This window comes from Chlorocebus sabaeus, chromosome 9, assembly GCF_047675955.1.
Source record: "Chlorocebus sabaeus isolate Y175 chromosome 9, mChlSab1.0.hap1, whole genome shotgun sequence".
NCBI classification, from domain to species: domain Eukaryota; kingdom Metazoa; phylum Chordata; class Mammalia; order Primates; family Cercopithecidae; genus Chlorocebus; species Chlorocebus sabaeus.
Window position 1 is genome coordinate 7804350 of NC_132912.1, and position 25249 is coordinate 7829598.

General features: G+C 44.3%; 1 protein-coding gene across 1 annotated transcript in view; it reads left to right on the forward strand.

Annotated features, from left to right (window-relative positions):
* The first annotated feature begins 257 nt into the window (after positions 1-257).
* The window catches only part of ITIH2 (inter-alpha-trypsin inhibitor heavy chain 2), a 45471-nt gene continuing 20479 nt past the window's right edge, over positions 258-25249 (forward strand). Inside the window, exons 1-11 of the mRNA XM_008002219.3 lie at positions 258-466; positions 2053-2127; positions 4047-4079; positions 5846-6015; positions 10058-10162; positions 14505-14667; positions 17591-17698; positions 18394-18522; positions 20418-20534; positions 24028-24196; positions 24781-24906. Coding sequence (XP_008000410.3) covers positions 383-466; positions 2053-2127; positions 4047-4079; positions 5846-6015; positions 10058-10162; positions 14505-14667; positions 17591-17698; positions 18394-18522; positions 20418-20534; positions 24028-24196; positions 24781-24906 — 1279 coding nt within the window. The 5' untranslated portion in view covers positions 258-382. The remainder of the gene's footprint in view (positions 467-2052; positions 2128-4046; positions 4080-5845; positions 6016-10057; positions 10163-14504; positions 14668-17590; positions 17699-18393; positions 18523-20417; positions 20535-24027; positions 24197-24780; positions 24907-25249) is intronic.

Genomic DNA, 25249 nt, shown 5'->3' on the forward strand with positions numbered 1-25249 from the left:
GATAATTATCTTTAGGTCTCTCTGATTTTAAGATCAATAGAAATCAGCAAAAGCCAAAAAAAGAAAAAAAAAAAAAGCACATAAGAACATTCAAGCACATCCATCTGCCCCTGACTTGTCCTCACAGTGAGCGACTGCTTCTGACTTTACTGTTTGAATAACCTCTGGGTGTTCGATCCACCCACGCAGCTCAAGTTTGAGCTCCAGAACAAATATTTGTCCCAATTTTGAGCAAAGTTAGAGAGTTTTTTTCTTCTTTTTTCTTCTTTCTTAAAGCGAATGGGACTCCTCTGCTGTTCCTTTGAACTTGGTTCAGTAGGAAGAAGTGATATCCTCCCCAGACCATCTGCTCTGGGGAGCTTTGGCCAAACTATCCAGCAAAATGAAACGACTCACGTGCCTTTTCATCTGCTTCTTTCTTTCTGAAGTATCAGGCTTCGAAATCCCCATCAATGGACTTTCTGAAGTAAGTACTTCCAGATCACTCCTTGCTGTTGGCCTGCTCATCAGCTCAGTAAATAGCCTATTGCAATTGCTATTCAATGGCCTTATTCTGTGTGTAATGGAAACTTAAGATAAAATTCATCTGAGTGCAAGTGTTTACTGTTACAATTACTGGCATGTGTATTTACCTTTTACAGCATTCACAGGTTTTGCATAAGAATTAAGTCAAGCTCGATGGGCAGGCATCAGAGTGTAGCATTTATGGAGCACAGCTGCTCACTCCTCATCTAAAAAAATGGGGGTAAGAATAGACCTAACCCAAAGGTTTGCTTTGAGAATTAAATGGCACAGTGTAAACTCTAGCAGAGTGCCTGGATTAGTAAGTGCTTCATCATTATTAGCTGTTATGATGACGAAGAAATATTATCACTCTTTTACTAAGAGTGTAAGAAAAGTCATTATCAAAGCACACTGTTTTCCATACCTAAGCGAACAGTGATACTTGTAATAAGGGCACTTTAAGTATTCCTATTAAAGGGGAAGACAGCAAGAAGGGTGGAAAAGTACAAGAATAACTCCCACGGAGCGTAGGTCTCCACTTTTGTCCCTTAGCCATCTCTAATGTAAGGAAAGTCTTGGACTGAAAGTCTGTTTCTGAAAGTCATACAAGAGCTATTTTTATGGCAGAAAAGCAAAGCGTGTTATGGGAACATCCCAGCAAACGCGAAGGCTTATGATACTTGCAGAGTGGATTACCTACAAAAATGCCAGAGAATATGACGGCATATTTACAGAGGGAAAATATCACTCTGTCTGCTTTCAAACTATCATATTTTCCAACACTTAAAAGTCACCAGAGTGTGTTGGAAATCTCAAATGGAAGCCAAGACATCCAAATGCGTTTGTGCTTTTTCAGTCATTTCTAACTGGCATTCCTTTTAGAAAATACCTACATTTTTAACTTGGGGGAGATGTATGGCTCATGTCTGTCCAGTCAGACACTGCAAATGCCTCCAGGGTCTACCCAGTTACTTCCCCAGACACTCACCTAATCACTGGGTTGTTTTGATCCCTGTCTTACTACCCGCGGGCAAACTCAGAAATGAATTCCCGTGTCCAACAAATGCGAAGGTGTTGTTACCTTCCATTTGTACACCTCTGAGACATAACCAGCAAATAGAAATATACTAAAGAAATCATTTTATACAAAATTGTGATTGCCCAGAGGTAGAGGAAAGAATATAAAATAATGAATACCAACAGCTATCTCTTTGGCTCTAGATCTTTTGGAAACCATCATTCTCAGCAAAGTAACACAAGAAGAGAAAACCAAACACCACATGTTCTCACTTATAAGTGGGAGCTGAACAATGAGAACACATGGACACAGGGAGAGGAACATCACACACCGAGGCCTGTCGGGGGGCTGGGGGTTGGGGGAGGGATAGCGTTAGGAGAAATACCTAAGCTAAATGATGAGTTGATGGGTGCAGCACACCACCGTGACACATGTATACCTATGTATCAAACCTGCACGTTGTACACACGTACCTCAGACCTTAAAGTATAATTTAAAAAAAAAAAGTTAAAATCCTAATTTTTTTTAAGTTTGTAGACTATGAAGATCTTGTGGAACCGGCCCCAGGCAAATTTCAATTGGTGGCAGAGAACCAGAGATATCAGGTATAGTAAGCTTTACTTCCAAAGGGGTGGGGGAATGAAAGAGATTATGGCAGAAGAAGTAAGATAAGTGTTAAGATGCCTTCTGCTAGATTTTCTTAAGAGTGTTTTTTTTAGCACAGAAGGGTCCAGTGCTCTTACACCTTGGTGGAAGAGATCACCCAGGTGAAATCAAAAGGGAAATTCACACAGCTGCTTAGCAGCCTTCACGCCATAATGCTCAAGTTAGCCCTTTAAAGAATACGTAACTCGGCACAGTGGCTCCCGCTTATAATCACAGCACTTTCGGAGGCCAAGGAGGGAGGATCACTTGAGGCTCGGAGTTCCAGACCAGCCCAGTTAACATAGTGAGACCCTCTCTCTGCCACCCAGCTGATATATATATATTAGCTGGAATGCACCTGTAGTCCCAGCTATTTGAGAAGCTGAGATGGAGGATCGCTTGAGCCCAGGAGTTCAAGGCTGCAGTGAGCTATGATTGCAGCAGCCTGGGCAACAGAAGGATACCCTGTCCCCACTCCACTTAAAAAAAAAGATTACATGGCTATGTGTTTTCTTCAATACTTAAGATTCTGAAATTACTTCCTGCCTTATGGGGAAGGATTTCCTGTTAGGAAGACTTTTCTTCTTTTAGCGATGACAGACACTTCCCCTTGCAGCCTTACAATCTCCTTCCTCTGGTCATTCTGAGAGCACCTAAAAAGGAGAACTGGCCACACTGGGAGTTGCAGTCCTGGAGGCCACCAGCGGCAGTATAGACAAAACCCTCTAATTAAGGGGATGAGTTTTCTGGAACACCAGGAAGGGCTTGGCTACTTCCCCATGGAGCCCACATGCTGAGAAAGGAGGTATCTATGGAAGCAGCAAACTCTAAGCTGATCAATGTCTTATTTTGTATGGGTATGAATTTTCTACTTTCTGAAAATCCAGGGTTTTTTTGTAGACCAATAATATTAAAATCCAATAAGCAACACTTCATGTCACAATTTATTTAGCCACAAGAGAGAAAAATTTGTCATTGAGCATTGCATTCAAGAAGTCTACAAGAAGAGGTCAACCATTGACTTTACCACGTCACATAGCACAGAACCTCAGTTCACCCTGAATCAAGCAAGCTGAGCTTCTATCCAACACCTGACTTCTTGGATCTATTATTAACAGCTCACCAAACATTACATGTTCACCCACCACCCTTAAGCCATTCACTTTCAAAGGCAGGGGAATCGCCTTTGTTCCTTTCCGCAGGACAGTCAAGTGTATGGATAATCTCCTCGCATGGTGGTTAAAAGCATAGAATCTTCTAGGTGCTAGTCACTGTGTTTGGCTCTAGGGTTGCACCGTGGAGGAAATACATGAAAATCCCTGCTTTTATGTAGCTTAGTTTAAAGGAAGAGACAGACTTGAGTCAAATAATCCCTCAAATAGAAGGAATCATTATGAAACAAGGTGAGTGCGCTACAGGAAGGGATATGCTGTTGCGAAAACACTTAGTAAAAGGAAACCGGCCTAGTCTTGGGGCATTAGGGATGTTCACTGGAGGAATTCTGTTGGAGCTGAGATCTGAAGGGGAGACTCAAAGTCTCCATTTGACGGAGTAAAAAACAGTAAATAGCATCAAGGGGATATACACCACCCAGGATGCATTTGGTTGTATATTTTTATTTAAAAATTACTTGTTCTAGCATTATATCCAAGAATGACATGCACGCCACCAAAATTGGTAAAGAAAGGTGTTGAGAAACTCACCAATGGGAAAATAGTTTCCAAGAATGTTCAATATTTATGTCTCAACTTCAGTGAATGAATAACAGCTCAGTACTGAAGAAAAGTAAAATTTCTTTTTTGACTGAGAAAACAGTTTTGGCCCTCAAAGTAATAAGTGACATACAGTTGAAGAATGATTGTCTAACTTCCTTTCACAGAGAAGCCTTCCAGGAGAATCGGGAGAAATAATGGTAAGTTGACTTTGATGTTGTTACAGATTGAATGATTTTCCTGCTAATAATTCCCAGGAAATCAATCTGGGTATCTCTTTGGTCTTCGTCAAGGAGTATTTACCTGACTTTCGAAATAGTGCCTTGCCTAACTGTTTGGAAGTGTTTCTAAAATTCAGCATTAAAGAGTTTAGTCTTTTCAGACAGGAGAGAGGTCACCAAGAGCTGAAGGGGCCCTTCTTTTAATTTTCTTGAGTTTTGCCATATAACATAGGTTCCATCCCACTGTATAAATTTATGGATTTATTCCAACTTAACCGTTTTTTTATTTTTACGTTTTTATTTTTATTTTTTTGAGACAGAGTTTTACTCTTGTTGCCCAGGCTGGAGTGCAATGGCGTGATCTCAGCTCACTGCAACCTCTGCCCACTAGGTTCAAGAGATTCTCCTGCCTCAGCCTCCTGAGTAGCTGGGATTACAGGCAGGCACCACCATGCCCAGCTAATTTTTGTGGTTTTAGTAGAGATGGGGTTTCACCATGTTGGCCAGGCTGGTCTCGAACTCCTGACCTCGGGTGATCTGCCTGCCTCAGCCTCCCAAAATGCTGGGATTACAGGTGTGAGCCATCACTTCTGACACCATTTTGATTTAAAGTATGACACCTGACAGCTTTGGATAATAAAAGAGTGCCCGTGGGAAGGAACTCTTAAATACAAAATAGCCCAGTTCCCTGAGATGTTCGGAGTAGACCATCCTGTGGCAAGAAAACAACCTGAGGAAGTGGTTTATGTTGTGCTTCCTGCCCTGAATTGGCAGAAACTGCCAGAAGTGCACACTTCAGAGGGAGGAAGGACACGTAGATACGCCTGGATTTTATTTTAGCTTGAGGTGAGCTGCGTGGTTAGTCAAAAGGTTTAATGTTGGACTACAAAGTTTGGGGAATGAGACCTGGTATTGAGACAAGTAAATTCTTTTGGAGAAAAAGGCAAAATCTAATGGGTCCCATAGTTGTCATAGACCTGAAGGAGCTTGAAGCTCTCAGTCACCTCCTGAAAGATGTGGGTTTCTAGGACCTTGCCTTTGAGAACACTTACATATGAGATCCTTTATACTGGAGCTGCTTTAAATCAGTAGCGATTGGGTAAGGAGGTCCAGAGTGTTGGACCAATACTTATATCAGAATGCCCGGTCCAAGATCAATGCCCCTTGCTTACACCCATCACTGTTCTCCTAACTTGTTTTGACTTGAGGGAGGAGAAAAGGACTGCAGATGAAATTGTAATAGAGGAGATTAAAGAAGGTAGAGAGCGGTAAGAGGAGTTGGTGGAGGCCACATGTGCGTATCCACCCCACAGCACCCCTGTCTGACCCTAACAGAAGATACAACCAGGGTCCTCTTTCAACCTCGCAATCCAGTATCCTTTCCCCAGCTGATGGTCCTGCATTTGGAGTTATTTCCTGGACTTCCTCAATCCAATCTGGCTTCCCACAACCGTTTTCTACGTGTGTTCTAATTTTTGAAAAATCATTATTTATAGACTCACAGGGCTGAAAATGCCTTTTAGCTCAAAGTACCTTGAAACGAAGGCAGACTTCTGCTCGTTGGGTGTTCCAAGTAGTTAGGAGAATGCTTAACAACACCCGAGTTCTGCCCTTATCAAGGCCTCGGAATTGTTCTGCTAGTAAAACTAGGAAAATATAGCGCTGTTAACATCAAATGCTCTACATTTGATGAAGTTGTGTGTGATTTTTCAATTAGTACCATTATGCTTTCTTGCCAATTTCAGGAAGAGGCTGATCAAGTAACTCTTTATAGCTATAAAGTCCAGTCTACTATTACTTCTCGGATGGCTACCACCATGATCCAGAGCAAAGTGGTGAACAATTCCCCACAGCCTCAGAATGTCGTGTTTGATGTTCAGATCCCCAAAGGAGCCTTCATTTCCAACTTCTCCATGTGAGTAACTTCTGTGTAGAGCCAGAAATTGCAGGGGCTCTACTCACAGAATCAAAACCCCTCATAGTTAGAGTAGACCTTCATGGTCAACTCTCCCAGTGGCGCTGACCTCCAGAACCGTGGACCGGCTGGATGGCAAGGGTCATTGTGAGGTGTGTCCCAATAATTTGCTCCTGTTCAAAGCATTAGAATTTGTGAATTATTTGCTTTTTGTTTCTAATAAGCTAAAGCAAACTTACATCTATCTCTATGGTAACAACCTCATACTTACTTGTATTTTAATGTACCTTCTTGGGAGGAGAAAAATATACTGGGTTGCCCTGGCTTATAGCAAACCACGTAAGAGCATATGCACAGCAGGTCAATGCCATCTGCTATATGTTTCTCTGTAGGAAAAAAAAAAAAAAAAAAACCAGGTTGAGAACCACAGATTAAATCCAATTACTTATCCAGTGCTTGACCTCCTCTGTAACACCACTAACAAGCGTGTGATGATTTCCTTAATGATAAACTCACGTTTCCCAAGGCAATCAACTCAATGGTTGACAGCTCTGTTAACAGTCCTTTCTTACACTTCTTTTAACTATTTTCCACTTTCTACCCAAGGTCTCTAGTGATAATCACATGAATTTTTAAAAAGCGCTCTACAAAATACATAGTGAAGTGTTCATAGATGAAATGATGTGCCATCTGAGCTTGGCTTTTTTTTTTTTTTTTGAGATGGAGTCTCGCTCTGTGGCCCAGGCTGGAGTACAGTGGCACCATCTCAGCTCACTGCAAGTTCTGTCTCCCGGGTTCCCGCCATTCTCCTGCCTCAGCCTCCCGAGTAGCTGGGACTACAGGCACCCACCACCATGCCCAGCTAGTTTTTTGTATTTTTAGTAGAGACGGGGTTTCACCGTGTTAGCCAGGATGGTCTCAATCTCTTGACCTCGTGATCCACCCACCTCAGCCTCCCAAAGTGCTGGGATTACAGGCGTGAGCCACTGCGCCCGGCCTTGAGCTTGGCTTCTTAACAATTGAGGTGGAAAGCATGAGAGTATAGACAAATTAAGATTGGCTGAGTATTCATAATGGTGTAGCTCAGTGATGGTTTCATGGACATCTCATATTATTCCCTCTATTTTCCGTGTGTTTGAAATTTTTCATAATGAAAAAACGTTAAACTACTCCAATACTTTCCAAACAGTTAATGCCAGTTATCTTATCCACTTGGAGCCTTCATGTATCAAAGTTAAATATTCTCTGTTCCTCTAAGTGGAATGATTTCTATGTCCAAATATCAAGGTGGCCACCCCAGAGTATGTTCCAAGTGGTCAATGTCCCTCTTAAGTTGCCAAGAACACAGCAAAGTACCGTGCCTAAAGTCTGGCTATTTTTTTTTATGAAGACATTAGGTTGAGTTACTTCTCATCCACTTTTGTCTTTCATACACCAGGATAATCAGTGATCACTGTGGATAAACAGTAAAGGGTTCAACTACCATGCACTTTGGCAGTCATGTGAACTCTATTTTCCAAACAAAACCAAGTAGGCAGAAAAAGGCATTGTGTCACTTTGATTGGTATCCTTTGAATTGGCTTTAAAATGTGTCGCTTTTTTTGTGTGCCTTTTCTAAAAAGCAAAGGGAGAAGGGAAAGCTTTTCTGTAGTGGTATTATATGACCCCATGTCTAGAAATGACATGGAAAACTATTTTAGTAAATTCCTATTTTTAAACCACATAATCAGAACTTACTCTAAAGATCTGTTATTTCTGTTTTTTGTTTGTTTGTTTTGTTTTGTTTTGTTTTTACTTTAAGTTCCGGGATACAAGTGCAGAATGTGTAGGTTTGTTACATAGGTATACATGTGCTATGGTGGTTTGCTGCACCTATCATCCTGTTATCTAGGCTTTAAGCCCCGCATGTGTTAGCTATTTGTCCTAATGCTCTCCCTCCCCTTGCCCTCTACCTCCCGACAGGCGCCGGTGTGTGATGTTCCCCTCCCTGTGTCCATGTGTTCTCATTGTTCAACTCCCACTTATGAGTGAGAACATACAGTGTTTGAATTTCTGTTCCTGTGTTAGTTTGCTGAGGATGATGGCTTCCAGCTTGATCCATGTCCCTGCAAAGGACATGACCTCATTCCTTTTCATGGCTGCATACTATTCCATCTTTCATTCTGTTCTTTCTTTACCATCTCATTACATAGAAGATTTGAAGTACAAAGGGCAGAATTGTGAAACATGCATTTCCTTTTATCTCCCTCTGCTCTAGGCTGAATGTATAAGACCAGAGAAGATACCTGCTTAATTATCACAACTTAAAATGAGCTGTGTAGACCTATGTACTAGCCAAAATACCCCTTCTACCTTTTTGTCAAGATCCTGAATATTCTATGAGAGATGATTTCCTTTGTCCTAAAGACTCCTTGGCCTTTGAGACTTAGTTATGATTTGATAGAAGCATGATAGCCTTGACCAGCAGTGTGACCTTGAGCAAGAGTCATCTATCTCCTGGGGTCTGATATCTCTCATCTAAAGGGGCAAACCCAGAAATGTGCTTCAACACACGTGCTGTTGGCATTTGGGGCAAGAAAATTCTTCAGTGGAGCTGTCCTTCACATTGCAGGATGACTAACATTCTCGGTGTCCTCCCACAAATGCCAGCAGCACTTCCGAGTCATCTCAACAACTCAAACTTCACACATTTCTAAATTGCTCCTTGGAAAAGACACTGCCCGTTTGAGTACTGGAAGTTCCCGTTTACTTCCAAAATTCTGGATTCTACCTCTCTGACCAACCATTACTTGGTAAGGATTAGTTGCTAGCCAGCTAGAAGTATGGTGGAAAGAGACGAGGTGCAAATAGAAGACAGAGGTCCCCAAGGGAGGTGGTTTCCAGATAAGCACCACTTTGGCAGTGGACCCACCAGCACCTTCCCCCATTTTTCTCTATTCTTTTCCACCCTTGCAGAGGAGCATAATAGTCCATCTTCATCAGCTCAGGCTGCTATGACTAAGTACCATAAAATCGGTAGCTTATAAACAACAGAAATGTATTTCTCATAGTTCTGAAGGCTGGGAAGTCTGAGATCAAGGTGCCCAAAGATTTCATGTCTGGTGAGGGCCCATTTCCTGGTTCAGTCAGGATGGAAAGAGATGAGAGAACTCCTTGAAGTCTCTTTTGTGAGAGCACTAAAGGCTATTCATGAGGAGAGACCTAATTACCTCTCCAAGGTCCCACCTCCTAATGTCATCGTCCTAGGAAGTAAGGTTCAACATACACATTTGCGGGGAACATAAACATTCGGTCCATTGCATACCCCACAGCTATGCCAAATTCTTAACTCACAGAATGACCTGATGAACCAAAGGTAACGAGATAATTCGGAATTTATCAGTCACCTCTCCTAGTCACATTTGTCATTCGAAGGGGATAAAGAGAACCATTCTTCATCTAAAGGATGAAATTCAAAAATGAGGAAAAATCTAAAAACAAACAACAGTACATGAGGGAAAAGTTTTAGGGTGGGAGCCTACCAAACCCCTCTCAAGCCACACTATCCAATCAATAAAGGAAGTCCTGTCTATAAACTATTCAAATGCCTCCTTCTTATTTCTTATAGACACAAAATGATCATTGCCCTCATTCATTAAATCAGCCTTGTTGGGTTCTTTGCTTGCTTGCTCTTTTTTGTTTTGCTAAGATTACTATTCTGGGCCGGGTGCGGTGGCTCACACCTGTAATCCCAGAACTTTGGGAGGCCGAGGCAGGTGGATCACGAGGTCAGAAGTTCGAGACCAGCCTTGCCAACATGGTGAAACCCCACCTCTACTAAAAATACAAAAAATTAGCCTGGCATGGTGGCAGGAGCCAGTTCTTCAGGAGACTGAAGCAGGAGAATTGCTTGAACCCCGGAGGCAGAGGTTGCAGTGAGCCAAGATTGCACCATTGCACTCCAGCCTGGGTGACAGAGCAAGATTCCATCTCAGGAAAAAAAAAAAAAAAAAAAAAAAAGATTATTTTTCTGACCAAATGGTTGCCTTCTGTCGTTTTCTAGGACTGTGGATGGCACGACATTTAGGAGTTCTATTAAGGAGAAAACTGTGGGCCGAGCTCTCTACGCACAGGCCAGAGCAAAAGGCAAGACGGCTGGCTTGGTGAGGTAAGGCGTGAGTGAGCAAGGCTTGCCCTTGCCTCTCAATGGTGGTTTCCTCTCCTGTCTCCTTCCCACAACAGCAAACCAGCCTCCGGAAAGGCACAGCACCTGAGCCAATGGCAAACTCTCGGAGGCGGGTGGTATAATTAGGCACTGCAGCTTCTATTTGCCTGAAGATCCTTCTTCAACCAATGGGTTTTGGGTAATCGCATGCCGGTTGTGCTTACATCACTTGTCTAGCAAGTAGATGGATGTTCTGTAAATAAACACTGATTTTTCTAAAGAGCGAAGAGAGAAACTACAGAAATGTTGATGATCTTGTTACAAAACTTAACATATATACAGAAGGGAAAGTTTGAAATTTGCCTTAATGATTTATTCTGCCTATTTGTAGGGATAAGGCATTTATTTATTTATTTATTTATTTTTGAGATGAGGTCTTACTTTTTTGCCCAGGCTGAAATGCAGTGGTGTGATCACAGCTCACTACAACCTCGAACTCCTGGCCCCAAGCGGGAATGCCTCAGCCTCCCAAGTAGCTGGGACTTGGGGTATACCACCATGCCTAATTTTTTTAGCTTTTGTAGAGATAAGGCCTTGCTTTGTTCTCTAGGCTGGCCTCAAGCGGTCCTCCCTCATCGGCCTCCCAAAGTGCTAGGATTACAGGCTTGAGCCACCATGCTGGGCTGCGATACTTAGGTTTTGTTTATTTTTTCCCCTTATAATCTAAGTAAGACTTGGGAATGCCAAGTCACCCTCAAAAAGTAGCTTCTCTTCAAAGTGAAAAAAATCTTCACAGGAATTTTCACCTTCTCACTGCTTGCAGTGCACACTCACTATCAGGCCAAATGCTGCCACGTTTCTTTCCTCATCTCCTCCTCTCCTACATCCCCAAACTCACCTGTAGTTCTTTTCCTTTCATTCATGCATTTATTCATTCAACAGAAATGCATCAAATGCAAGCTCTGTACCCAGTTCTGTCAGAGACGGCAGCAACACAAAAGCAGACACCATCAGTCCCGTACAGGAGACAGACAAGGAACCTGTGACAACAATATCTGTAGTGGGCAAGTGCTAATACAGAAATACAGAGAGGGTACACAAAAAACACTATGGGAGTTCCGAGTGCCGAGTGTGTAATCCTGTCTGAGGGTCCAGGAAGTCCCCACAGAGGACTGATATGTAAGCGGAGTCCAGGAAGATTACAGTTGGCCTTCATATCCATGGGTTTCACATTCTCAGATTCAGCCAACTGTGGATGGAGACTTGTGGATACAGAGGGTTGACCGCACCATACTATTTTATAACAGTGGCTTGGGCATCGCTGGATTTTGGTATCCTTGGGGAATCCTGGAACCAAACTCCAGAGGATACAGAGCACCAACTGTAGTAAACTTTAGCCAGGTAGAGAAAGGAGAGAAGAAGCTCCAAGCAGAGGAAATGCCTCTAGCCTTCCTGCAGGTAAATCAGTTTTGTTTTGTTTTGTTTTGTTTTGTTTTGTTTTGTTTTTGAGACAGAGTCTCACTCTATAGCCCAGGCTGGAGTGCAGTGGCTCGATCTTGGTTCACTGCAAGCTCCGCCTCCCGGGTTCATGCCATTCTCCTGCCTCAGCCTCCCAAGTAGCTGTGACTACAGGCACCAGGCACCATGCCCAGCTAATTTTTTTGTATTTTTAGTAGAGACGGGTTTTCACCGTGTTAGCCAGGATGGTTTTGATCTACTGACCTCGTGATCCACCCACCTCGGCCCCCCAAAGTGCTGGGATTACAGGCGTGAGCCACCGCGCCTGGACAGTAAATCAGCTCTTTTACCGTTAAGAATCATTTTGCTGGCCGGGCACAGTGGCTCATGCCTGTAATCCCAGCACTTTGGCAGGTTGAGGCAGGCAGATCATGAGGTCATGAGATCGAGACCATCCTAGCCAACATGGTGAAACCCCGTCTCTACTAAAAATACATAAATTAGCTGGGTGTGGTGGTGTGTGCCTATAATCCCAGCTACACGGGAGGCTGAGACAGGATAATTACTTGAACCAGGGAGTCAGAGGTTGCAGTGAGTCGAGATCGCACCACTACATTCCAGCCTGGAAACAGTGCAACTCTGTCTCGAGAGAAAGAGAGAGAGAGAGAGAGAGAGGGAGAGAGAGAAGGAAGGAAGGAAGGAAGGAAGGAAGGAAGGAAGGAAGGAAGGAAGGAAGGAAGGAAGGAAGGAAGGAAGGAGAATGATTTTGCCATCTTTATCCATCATTTTGACCACATCACCCATTCATTTATTTGTTTATTCATCCCACAAATACTTATTTATTGGTTTATCTATCCCACAAATACTTATTTCTACCAGAAACTCTTCTAGGCACTGGAGATACTGCAGGGAACACAGAGCTCCCATCCTAGTGCACCCCTCGGGTAAACATGGTCTCTCACTACAGGCTCGGTCTCAAAGCTTTGCACAAGGTCATGCTCATCTTTTTCTTCAATTATCTCAAGCTGACTGTCCACAACTCCCCAATCCCATAGGCTGATTATGCAACGTCTCACCTTGCTGACTCACTTATTTCTTTTCTTTTTTCGTCTTTATTTTGTTTTATTTTATTATTTTTGAGATGAAGTTTCACTCTATCACCCTGGATAGAGTGAAGTGCAGTGGCATGATCTCTGCTCACTGCAACCTCCACCTCCCAGATCTAAGCAATTTTCCTGCCTCAGCCTCCCAAGAGCTAGGATTACAGGCACCCATCACCACGTCCGGCTAATTTTTGTATTTTTAGTAGAGACAGGGCTCACTGCAACCTCCATCTTCCGAGTCTAAGCATTCTCCTGCCTCAGTCTCCTGAGTGGCTAGGATTACAGGCATCCACCACCACACCTGGCTAATTTTTGTGTTTTTAGTAGAGATGGGATTTCACCATGTTGGCCAGGCTGGTAACTCTTGACCTCAAGTGACCCACCCACCTCGGCCTCCCAAAGTGCTAGGATTACAGGCGTCAGCCTCCGTGCCCAGTGTGTTTACTTATTTCGTTTAAAAAAAATCATTCCTTGTTTATCCTAATGCTGGAATCACCAGTGTTGATAATTCTGCTGCTTTCTCTTTAAACCATAAACACCTCAAGATTAATGATCACATTGAACTCAATATGTATGTGACTAAAATAAGGTCTTCTGATAGAAAAACATACTCAGGCCAGGTGCAGTGGCTCAGCCTGTAATCCCAGCAGTTTCGGAGGTGGAGGTGGGTGGATCATCTGAGGTCAGGAGTTCGAGACCAGCCTGGCCAACGTGGCAAAACCCCAACTCTACTAAAAATATGAAAATTAGCTAGGTGTGGTGGCGCACACTTGTAATCCCAGCTACTCGGGATGCTAAGGTAGAAGAATAGCTTGAACCCTGGAGGCGGAGGTTGCAGTCAGCCGAGATCATACCACTGTACTACAGCCTGGGCAGCAGAGCGAGACTCCAGCTCAAAAAAAAGAGAGAGAGAAACATACTCAATTTGTTGCAATAATAAAGTTTTTCTTTCTGAAGACCTTCAAAAATATCAAGAACTCCTACAGTGAGCCTCAAATGCAGTATAGGAAGAGTGTGCCATCTTTGAACCATCCAACCTTGGGTGTGAGTTGTGGTCCCACAGTGGACTGGCTATGGGGTCTTGAGCAGGTCCTCTATAAGCCTTTTTTTTTTTTTTTTTTTTGAGACAGAGTTTCACTCTTGTTGCCCAGGCTGGAGTGCAATGGCGTGATCTCGGCTCAACGCAACCCCCGCCTCCTGGGTCCTGGTTCAATCAGTTCTCCTGCCCCAGTCTCCTGAGTAGCTGGGATTACAGGCACGCGCCACCATGCCCAGCTAATTTTTGCATTTTTAGTAGAGACGGGGTTTCACCATGTTGGCTAGGCTGGTCTCAAACTCCTGACCTCGTGATCTGCCCGCCTCGGCCTCCCAAAGTGCTGGGATTACAGGTGTGAGCCACCGCACCCGGCCCAAGCCTAACTTTTTTTATCATCTGAAAAGTCAGGGTAATGATTTCCATATTGCAGAGCTGCTATATCAGCAATGATAGATGTCAGGTTTCTGGCCCAGGATAGGGGCCAATCCCCGGTAGCTTTTTGCAGACAACACTCAAGTCAGTAAGAAGTTCTGGGAGCCGGAGATCGGGTAGGAGAGGAGACGGAAGCTCTTGTTGGGATTCAACTGATCTAGAAGCTGCGTTTACCTCTGGGTACCTACTGTTGACTTTCATGAACTACTGAGCAGGTCGGACCGTGCAGGAAAGTCCACACGCCCTCTGCCTAGGTTGTGAGTCTTGCTGCTCAATCGTGTATCTGTTGACTTTTGTTGGGGGCTGTCACCTTTAGGAGCAGGGCTCTTGACATGGAAAACTTCAGAACGGAAGTAAATGTCCTCCCAGGAGCAAAGGTGCAGTTCGAACTCCACTACCAGGAGGTGAAGTGGAGGAAGCTGGGCTCCTATGAACACAGGATCTATCTGCAGCCTGGACGGCTGGCCAAACACTTGGAGGTAAGCCTGGATCTGTAGGGTGGACAGTGACACTGTCCTTTTATGGTCCCTGACCCTGATTTCTACTTTCTGCTCATCACCACCACTTGTGGTGTTGGATGCCACTCAACTCTGCAAGACAGTGGGATGTATTGGGAAGATGGTGGGTTTGGAGTCAGCCACACCACTTCCTTACAGCTCTCAGTCTCCTTAACAGCCATATTATGGTTTCCAAGCTCTGCTATAACAAGTTACAGCAAACGCCACAGCTTAACAGAACAGAAATTGATTCTGAATTGAAGTCTGAAGTCAAGGTGTCTGCAGAGCTGCACTCTCTCTCTGGAGGCTCCAGGGGAGAGCCCATTCCTTGCTTCTCCTGCTGTCTTTCAGCTGCCAGCCTTTCTTGACTTGTCGCCTTCTAGTCAGATCACTCCAATCTCTTCTTCTGCGATGGCAGCCTCTCTTCCTCCGAGCATCTCAAATGCCCCTCTGCCTTTCTCTCACAAGAACACCTATCAGGTTTGGGGTCCACCAGGTAGTACAGGATGATCTCAACTCAAGATCCTTAATTGCGTCTGCAAGGACTCTTTTTCCAGATAAATCCATGTTCACAGGTTCCAGGGGTTGGGCATATCTTTAGTGGGGAGACCACCATTCATCCCAAGACACTAATCTTCAGGGACCAGTGTTCGTGAGTCTCCACTGTCTCATCTCTGAAAAGAGTACGGTAACAGATTTTTGTTTCTCAGTTCTTTTTTTAAACTTTTATTTTTTAAGTTCAGGGGCACGTGTGCAGGTTTGTAATATGGGTAAATTCCATGTTACAGGGGTGGTGTGTACAGATGATTTCACCACCCAGGTAATGAGCATAGTACTTGATAGGTAGTTTTCTGATCCTTTCTCTCCTCCCTCCCTCACCATCGAGTAGGCCCTGGTGTCCATTGTTCCCTTCTTTGTGCCCATGTGTACTCAATGTTTAGCTCCCACTTAGAAGTGAGAACGTCCTTTACTTGGTTACCTGTTCCTGTAATATGTGGCCAATGACAGGAGCTTGATGAAGGTTAAGTGAGTTGTCTTCCCTGCCACCCCAGCCATCATCACAGCAGGGGAGCAGTGCCTCGGACATCCACTGTGCTACTATCCATCTGAACTCACCTCTGCTGTCATCTTCACCTCTTGCTATAAAGACTAAACTGCTCTTTTCTTTGCTCAAATCTTTGTGACATCCTATGACTGTTTGGTGTAGGAGGCAGACCTAGACAAGAGGAAACCTAAGAGAGTACAGAGGCCAGCGTGCCCCTCCCCCTGGCAGATGGGAGAGTGAAGCAGACACGTTGTGAATCGCCCGGAGACATGGCAGATGAAAGGGAATGAATTAATCATGATGAAACTTTAATTCCCATTTGAAAAGCTGCTCGTCTGATCAATAATGCCCACTATTTGGCATCAGTTCACTATCAGAGTCTATGCTGTTGATTCTTTTGTGGGCCACTCCTAGCATATACCGTGCTTTTGAGTGAATTGAAAAAAAGATGCCCTTCCTTCAGGTAAATGCAGCCCCGTACCAGGGCACGTGACTTGGCCAAGATTCTCCGTACAACTAAGAGTGTGGTGTTGGATGTTTTTCCAGTACTGATGATGGATGGGTGTCAGTCACGCACATTCTCTTGCTCAATGCCGTGAATCCCATGATAGATAATTTGAAACAATGATTAGATGTGATTAGCATCTAAGCCTAGAAGGAGACAATCATTGAGATTGTTGATGGTAACGATATTAACAGAAACTGAGTGACAACCTGGGCAGCACAGTGAGACCTCATCTCTACTGAAAATAAATAAATAAATTAGCCAGGCATGGTAGTGTACCCCTGTAGTCCCACCTACTTCGGAGACTGAGGCAGGAGGATAGCTTGAGCCCAAAAAGTCGAGGCCACAGTTAGCTATGATCATGCCACTGCACTGCAGGCTGGATGACAAAATAAGACCTTGTCTGAAAAAAAAAAAAAAAAGAAAGAAAGAAAAAAAGAAAAAATGGCAGCTAAGTAACTCAGATGCAGAAAGTCAAATACCACATGTTCTCACTTATAAGAGAGAGTTGAATAATATGTACACAGGGACACAGGGTGTGCAATGATAGATGTTGGAGGCTCGAAAGTGTGGGAGAGTGGGAGTGGGGAGACCTGGGAGAAGTGTGGGAGGGTGGGAATGGAGTGAGGGATGAGAAATTACTTAATGGATACAAGGTACATTACTTGGGTGGTAGTTTCGCTAAAAGCCTAGACTTCACTCCTGTGCAATATATTCATGTAACCAAACTGCATTTGTACTCCTTCAATTTATACAAATTTTTCAAAATAAATACACAAAAATATAAATAAACAAATCATAGAGTTAAATGAAAAAAGAAACAAATGGCAGCCATGACTGTGGTTTGGTCAAGAATCACCAAAAGGGATTTCCCTAGAAGAGCTCTGTTCAAAGCAAGACAGAAGAAATAAAAGAACCCAATATTTGGGCAAAATGGTCTACTTTTGACAGGTCTACAAAGTAAATGCAGTGCTATTTAACAATGGCAGGTCTACAGAGTAAATGCAGTGCTATTTAACAATGAGACAGAAAAAAAAGAAGGAATTCTTGTTTTTCCTAACAATGCAAATGCTCTTATAAATAAAAAGACTCCGATAGAATGAAGAAGGGAATTGGCTCCTGGGGGAGTGAGGCAGCTGAAGGAGAGTTCTGAGTTGACAGACGGGGGTTAAGCCTCCTCAGTGAGATGAATCCCATCGCAGGAACTTGTGGTCCTGCAGGAGAGATCATGAAGCCACACTGGGGAAACCTGCGGAGGAGAAAAGCATCTGAGGACTTATTTGTAATTTTACTTCTTGCTTAAAAAGACTTTAAAGACTTTTAATGCTTTGGGTAATTTTCTCTTGCATTTCTAGGTAGATGTGTGGGTTATCGAACCTCAGGGAATCAGATTTCTTCATGTTCCCGACACATTTGAAGGCCATTTCGATGGTGTTCCGGTCATTTCTAAAGGACAACAGAAGGTACCCTGAGCCATGCGTGTTGCCAGGCATCCACGGGGGCCTCTGGCTCGTGGGTTCTGTTCTCCTCCTGTGCTCTGGAGAATAGAAAGTCAGGCTGGTGTTGGGTTGAGGACGCTGTCTGAAGAAATGGGGATCCCCAAGAAGAGTCTAGGGTCTCCCCAGAACACACAGAACAACACTCCCAGTGGTTTCTTTCCATTTTGACTAGAGATTGTCCCTTTTTGGGTCTCATTTCCCCTAAGTCACCTACTTAAGCAGTAGCTAAAGGACAGCTTTCACATCCTATGTGGTGGATTCTCATTCATTAACCATAGCAAGATATGTTCAGCTGTCTGCCTCAATGGCCAATGATTACCAACTATGACTCCTGTAAGGAGAAACTCCTCTAAGAACATTAAAACATTTCACAAACTCTTTCCAAAGCAGGTGGTCAGCCCTTCTACAGGGGATGAAGAAAATTCATTGGCTGTCTTCTAAAAAGGCCTGAAACCTTGCAAACAGCATGGCAGGCTGGAGATGCTCCCTGCGAAAGCCCTGGCTTGTCCTTCCCATCAGTAATGAGTCCACTGATGTTGCCGGGATGCAGAACGTTCATTGGGCAGCTCCTTTTCCCTGTGTGCTGGAGAAGGGGCAGCACCAAGCCCTCACTGGGAAGGGGCTAGAGGCAGAGGCTCTGATGTCACTGTTCTTTCTAGGCGCACGTCTCCTTCAAGCCCACAGTCGCACAGCAGAGAATATGCCCTAGCTGCCGGGAGACTGCAGTAGACGGGGAACTGGTGGTGCTGTATGACGTGAAAAGAGAAGAGAAGGCTGGTGAACTGGAGGTGAGTGCACACCAGCTCTGGTTCTACTGCCGAGCTCATGCCAAAGAGCTGCTCCTTTTTGAACAAACTCCCAGGCCTGTGGGTGTTTTCCAGCTGCCAGGGCAAGTGTTTCTAGCTGCAGAGAAGGGACTAAAATCATATTCTTCGATTATACCGCTAAGCATTATCTTTTGTGTCTTAAAAACGAAATGAAAGGTCATTGGGTCTCTTGTTCTTGTCCCAGGAGGGCATTCCTGGACCTCATATGAAGAACAATGGAATAATTACAGAACAGGAATTTTAGATAGGCTCCCATGGCCCTTTGCAATTAGACAATCAAAGAAAGCACAGAGATTAGCAGGGAGGAGGAAGGTACATCCACAGCCTAGAAAGATCAAGAGCCAACAGTGAATTTCAGAGCCAAGGTTTACCACGAAGTTTCTTGAAAAGTTTCCTTTCCCCTTTGGTCATGTCTTAGAGGTGTGTCTTCCTTTCCTTGTACTAAGGTGAGGACTCTTAGAACGTACCCAAACTCCAAGAGTCTCTCTAGGGACAGCGAGTGGAGCACACACCCTCTACCTGGATACTGTAGTGTCCTGGAAAGAGGCAGCCAAAGGGCAGTGGAAAGAGAATTAGGTGAGTCAGTCATCAAGCCTGCAGCCGAAGACAAAGAGAATGGTCAGGAGTCCAGCTGGGGCAGCCTCTCATTAACTTCCAGAAAAATCCAAATTTTCTGAAGTGGCCCAGACACGTCCTTTGTGATCCGTCCTGCTGATTCTCCACCTACTTCCCTGAATTCTTGGATTCTATGGCCCCATCTTGCTGAACCACATGTGGAGCCCCAAGTATGCCATGCTGTCTCATCTCTGGGGCTGCGCTGTCTGGAACTCTCTTCCCCATTCCCAGCTATCTCAACCTGGCCCAGCTCTCAAGAGGGCAGCTAAGTCTGAGTTCATCCTCAGGTCCCAGTGGAGATGCCGATTCCCAGAGAATCGTCCCCTGCATGTGTTAGATGCACACCGGGCTCTTGACGAGCCCTTTACTTCCTGATCATGGTGTTTAACATGCTGCACTGCACATCGCCTTCACTTTTTCTTATCCTCTGCTGGCCGGGAGCCTCCTGAGGGCGGAGGCTCTGCCTGATTCACTGCTGGTTAACAGCGTGCCTGGAACAGGGGCTCTCTGTAAAAACTGAGTGACATGGAGTGGAGTGGAGTGGCATGGAGTGGAGTGGAGTGAAGTGGCATGGAGTGGAGTGGAGTGAAGTGGCATGGAGTGGAGTGGAGCAGCATGGAGTGGAGTGGCGTGGAGTGGAGTGCCATGGAGTGGCGTGGAGTGGAGTGAAGTGGCATGGAGTGGTGTGAAGTGGAGTGGAGTGGCGTGGAGTGGAGTGGAGTGAAGTGTCATGGAGTGGAGTGGAGCAGCATGGAGTGGAGTGGCATGGTGTGGAGTGGAGTGGAGTGGCGTGGCATGGTGTGGAGTGGAGTGGCCTGGTGTCGCGTGGAGTGGCATGGCATGAAGTGGAGTGAAGTGGCGTGGAGTGGTGTGGCATGGAGTGGAGAGGAGTAGAATGGAGTGGAGCGGTGTGGAGTGGAGTGGAGAGGAGTCGAGTGAAATGGAGTGGTGTGGAGTGGAGTGAGTGGAACAGTGTGGAGTGGCATGGAATGGAGCGGCATGGAGTGGAGCCGTGTGGAGTGGAGCGGCAGGGAGTGCAGTGGAATGCTCTGCTGGAAGGTCTTAACCCTCACAGGAGAGGAGGTGGGGGAGCAGGCAGGAAAATGTGGAGGCAAATACACATCAAGCTCCACCTCCTCCTCCCCATAGACCCCCTCTCCTCTCCGAGTCCCCAGGTCCCCATCTCCCTACCTTCTAAACAGGAATCATGATTTGACTCACAAAGACGTTCTATTTTTCAGGTGTTTAATGGATATTTTGTCCACTTCTTTGCTCCTGACAACCTGGACCCAATTCCCAAAAACATCCTCTTTGTCATCGATGTGAGTGGCTCCATGTGGGGAGTTAAAATGAAACAAGTAAGTACCCCCTTGTTTGCAGTGGTGGGGGGGACTCCCTATCTTCTTTGATCCCCTCCTAAAAATGTAATCATTCTATCCCTCCTCCCTACTTATGGCTGAAGCTCAGGGACTGTGCTTACTGACTGCCACTGTTAACTCTTTCTAAAAATTTTGCAATTACTGCATTTCACAGCACATACACCTCCATCTTCTAATCATTCCTCCAGTGTAAAATTCCCTTCCTTCTCTTCTTCCTCTTTCCTGTTTCCTCTTCCTTCTCTTCCTCTTTTCCACTCTCTATCCAATATTTCCTTGAAAAACTGTCTCAAAACTCACCTCTTGGAAAAATGTAATCTCTGTATAACCTCTTCTTTCAACGATCAGTCACATTCTTTTTGCTCTTCTACCTGTTTTATCTTGTCATTGTCCACATATAACTATTGAATCAATATACACATATTATTTCCAATTATATTGTAATTTCTTGAGGGAAGCTATCCCATCTATGTTTTCCAGCTCAGAGCTCAATATAGGCTTACTCAGTGATAAGTGAGATGTACAGATGCAATTCTAAAGACCAAACAAGGAAATGTTTGACTTACCCATCAATCCACCCATCCATTCAACCAAGTTGAACAACCAACTAACCATTCATTCAGCAACTATTTTTGACCACCCAAGAGTTCACTACTACTCTAAGATCTGTAAGGAACCTAAAAGAAGTCCCTATTGGCCGGGCACAGCGGCTCATGCCTATAATCCCAGCACTTTGGGAGGCCAAGGCAGTTGGATCACCTGAGGTTGGGAGTTCAAGACCAGCTTGACCAACATGGAGAAACCCTGTCTCTACTAAAAAAAAAAAAAAAAAAAAAAAAAAAAAAAAATTAGCTGGGTGTGGTGGCACATGCCTGTAATCCCAGCTACTTGGGAGGCTAAGCCAAGAGAATTACTTGAACCCAGGAGGCGGAGGTTGCGGCGAGCAGAGATTGCGCCACTGCACTCCAGCCTGGGCAATAAGAGTGAAACTCCATCTCAAAAAAAGAAGAAGAAGAAGGAGGAGGAGGAGGAGGAGGAAGAGGATGAAGAGGAGGAAGAGGAAGAAGAGGAAGAAGAGGAGGAGGAGGAAGAAGAAGAAGAGGAAGAAGAAGAAGAGGAAGAAGAAGAGGAAGAGGAGGAAGAGGAAGAGGAGAAGAAGAAGAATAAGTCCCTGTTTTCTACAGACCCTGCCTGCCTGGGTCTGTACTCCCAGGCAGGGTTTCTCAGCAGTGGGACTATTAATATTTTGGATGGGGTCATTCTTTGCTGTGGGAGGGCTGTCTGGTGCGTTGCAGGATACTTAGCAGCATGGTCTATGGTCTATTTGCTAAATTTCAGTAGCACAATGTCCCCTGCATCATAACAATCAAATATGACTTCAGACATTGCCAAATGTCCGCTGGGGGGAATAATTGCCTCTGGTTGAGAACAACTGCTCTAATACAACAGTTTATTCACTGCTTCCTTCCATCATTCATTCATTTAACAAATATTTTCGAAGCGCCTACCATTCATGCACTTAGTTCATCCATGAGCAAAACAAACCCAAAGCATAAAAACAGAAACCAAACAAAAAAACGCATGCCTACCCTCTGGGTGCTTATGAAACTTACATCTGGGGGAGAGGGGACAGAGAATAAACAATACACATACAAGTACAAATGTACAAGTATGTTCAATGGCAGCATTATGATAAAAGTTTAAAAAAAAAAAAGCGTATGTTAGAAATCAAGAGTGGCAATTGCAGGGGGATGCAATTTTAAATAGGCTTGTCGTATAAATAGGTGGTTTCCTGGAGAAGACCACTGAGGAGACCCCAGGAAGCTGAAGGGAGAGTTATGCAGACACCTAAGGGGATTAAATGCAATAACCAGCCCATGCCACGGTTCTAAGTCAAAAGTGTGCAAAGAACAGAGAGAGACACCAGTAGAGAGGGGCAGTGGGAGATGAGATCTGAGAAGTAAGAGGCAAGGTGGCTCATGGAACGCCTGTGCAGTCATGATCAGAGCTGGATTCTGGAATCTGCTTTGAAGGTCGAGTAAACAGTATATCCTGAAGGGTTAGCTGTGAGACAAGGGAAGAAAAGAGAACTGAAAGATACCCCAGGACTTAGCCTGAGCAACTAGAAGGATGGAGTGGCCATCCATGAGTTGGCAGAGACAGAGATGGAATCAGACATTGCAGGGAATGTCCCAGTTTGGTTTTGGATCCAAAGTCTGAGATGTTCATTAAATACCCACGTTGGCCACGCAAGCCTGGTGTTCAACAGTGAGATGTGGAGACACACAGTTAGGACTCACCAGCATATAGAAGGTACTGGCAGCATTGGGACTAGATGAGAATGCCAAAGAGTAGATGGACAAGGGAGCCAAGAACAGACAACAGAGCATTCTAATATTGGGAATTTGGGAAGAAGAGGATAATTGGTGATAGAGACTAATAAAAACAATTAGTAAGTGGGGGAGACAAATCAAGAGAGAATGAGGCCCTGGAAGACAATTGAGGAATTTGTGTTCAGGAGGGAGATGAGAGCACCTGCCGGTGACAGGTTGAGTTGCACGAGAAATGAAGATGGACCTTTGGATTTAGCGACATCAGCATCATTGGTGACCTTGACATGGGCAGTTTCAGTAGAGTGACGGGGAGGAAAACACGAAAGGAGTGGGCTTATGAGAGAATAGGAAGACAAGATTTGGAGACAGTGTGTTTAGACAATTCTCTCTAGGAATTTTATTGCAGAAGAAAGCTAAGAAATGAAGAAAGTGGATGCACATGAGGTTTGTAGAAGGATGAGAATAACATGTTTTTATGTTGATGGAAATGTACCAGTAGAATAGGGAAATTGAAAAGGCAAAGGACAATTGCCGGAACCATGTTCTTTAGTTAAAGAGAGGGAATGAAATCTAGTTCATGAGTAGGTGGGTTTGCATTAGGTAGAAATACTGCTAGTTATCAAGTATGAAAGAAAAATGTATGGGTACAAATATCGCTAGTTGGGATTTTATGGTAGTAGGAGTCTGCGGGAATGTTCTTCTGTCTCCTTCAATTTCTCAGTGGAGTTGGAATCAAAGTAATCACACGTAAGCTAGAGAAAGAGGGTGATGGCGGTGGTTTAAAGAGAAAGATGAGGAAATAGTTTAAGAGACTGGGTGAGTAGATGGACTTGAGAAATATATTTTATTTTCAGGCATCATAAAGGTGGCACTCGAAGTTTGTGATCCTTAACATAAAGTCTAGTCAAACTGGTTGTGCATAGCAAAATAAGATAGTAAAAGTATCAAAAAGCCAACAATACATGCTCAGAATAAATAAGGGGTAGGTCTGCATTGACCGAGATGGGCTCAAGAGGTTTTCTGGAAGAAGTTTAGCTTGGGAATAACTTGAAAGATGACCATGATCAATGATCAGTCTTCCTAGTTCCTCTGAGGCGCAGATTTTCTGTAATGGGACCCATCTTTATTCTCTATTGAAATAGACTGTGGAGGCAATGAAGACCATATTGGATGACCTCAGAGCGGAAGACCATTTCTCTGTGATTGACTTCAACCAGAATGTTCGAACTTGGAGAAATGATTTAATTTCAGCTACCAAAACACAGGTTGCAGATGCCAAGAGGTATATTGAGAAAATCCAGCCCAGTGGAGGTGAGTGTGTTGAGCTAAAGCCCAAAGAGATACTTCCTTTGGGTTCAAATCATGGTTCACTTAAGAAGCATTATGCCCATCACAGCAGTCTTTCCCCAGCCTTCAAGAGCCTGCCTCAAATAATACATTCATTGGTAATGGATGAACGCTAAGTTTGTAGTGAAAGTAGAATTTGTAATCCAGCCCACACAAGCTTTGAACCATTTTAATCTCTCTCAGAAAAAGGTTCAGTGACACTGGCCTTCTTTATTGCCTGCATAAAGCATAAAATGTTACTGTCTTCAGAGTGTCTTGGAAAGGCTGATTTGGATACTTTAACCTGGTGTTCAACAAACTAACAGTCTGTGCTTTGAAAGGGCTAATTCATCTCTAAAGGGATAGTTTACTTCCAAGTGAATCTTTCACTGCACTGGGGGACCACCAGCTTGAGCACAGTTTGTGTCACTCAGAAAGCAAGGAAATGATTTTGGCATGGAATAGCTGATGGATAAGTGATCCACCAACATACAAGTCTGAATCCAGGATGGGGTTTTCTGTGTGTGGCAAGAACGCATACCCAACGTTTCATTATGCTACTTCAACAGGCACAAACATCAACGAAGCACTCCTGCGGGCAATCTTCATTTTGAATGAAGCCAATAACTTGGGACTGTTGGACCCCAACTCCGTCTCGCTAATCATTTTGGTTTCTGATGGAGATCCAACAGTGGGCAAGTGTCACTTCAACTTTGTCACGACAAACACTTTCACTGTTGTTTCTTGGAATGGTGGTTTGCCTGAAAGGGGAACTCTAATGGCATTTGCCTGAGTTTCTAGAACATTTTAAACCCATGCTTCCTAAAGGAGGTCTTCTGATCCTGCAGCCCTCACCCCCTAAGCTACTGCTCAGACACTTTCAGCAAGGGCGCTCTTGAGTGTCTCAATGCCACCTCCACAATATGCGGAAATCTGAGTCTGAATTTTAACAGTATGTTGTGAGGATTGCTGATGCATTCTAGGGAAATGCATTTATTTCCTCAACTTGAGGTATGTGAAGATGGTGTATGGGAGTGG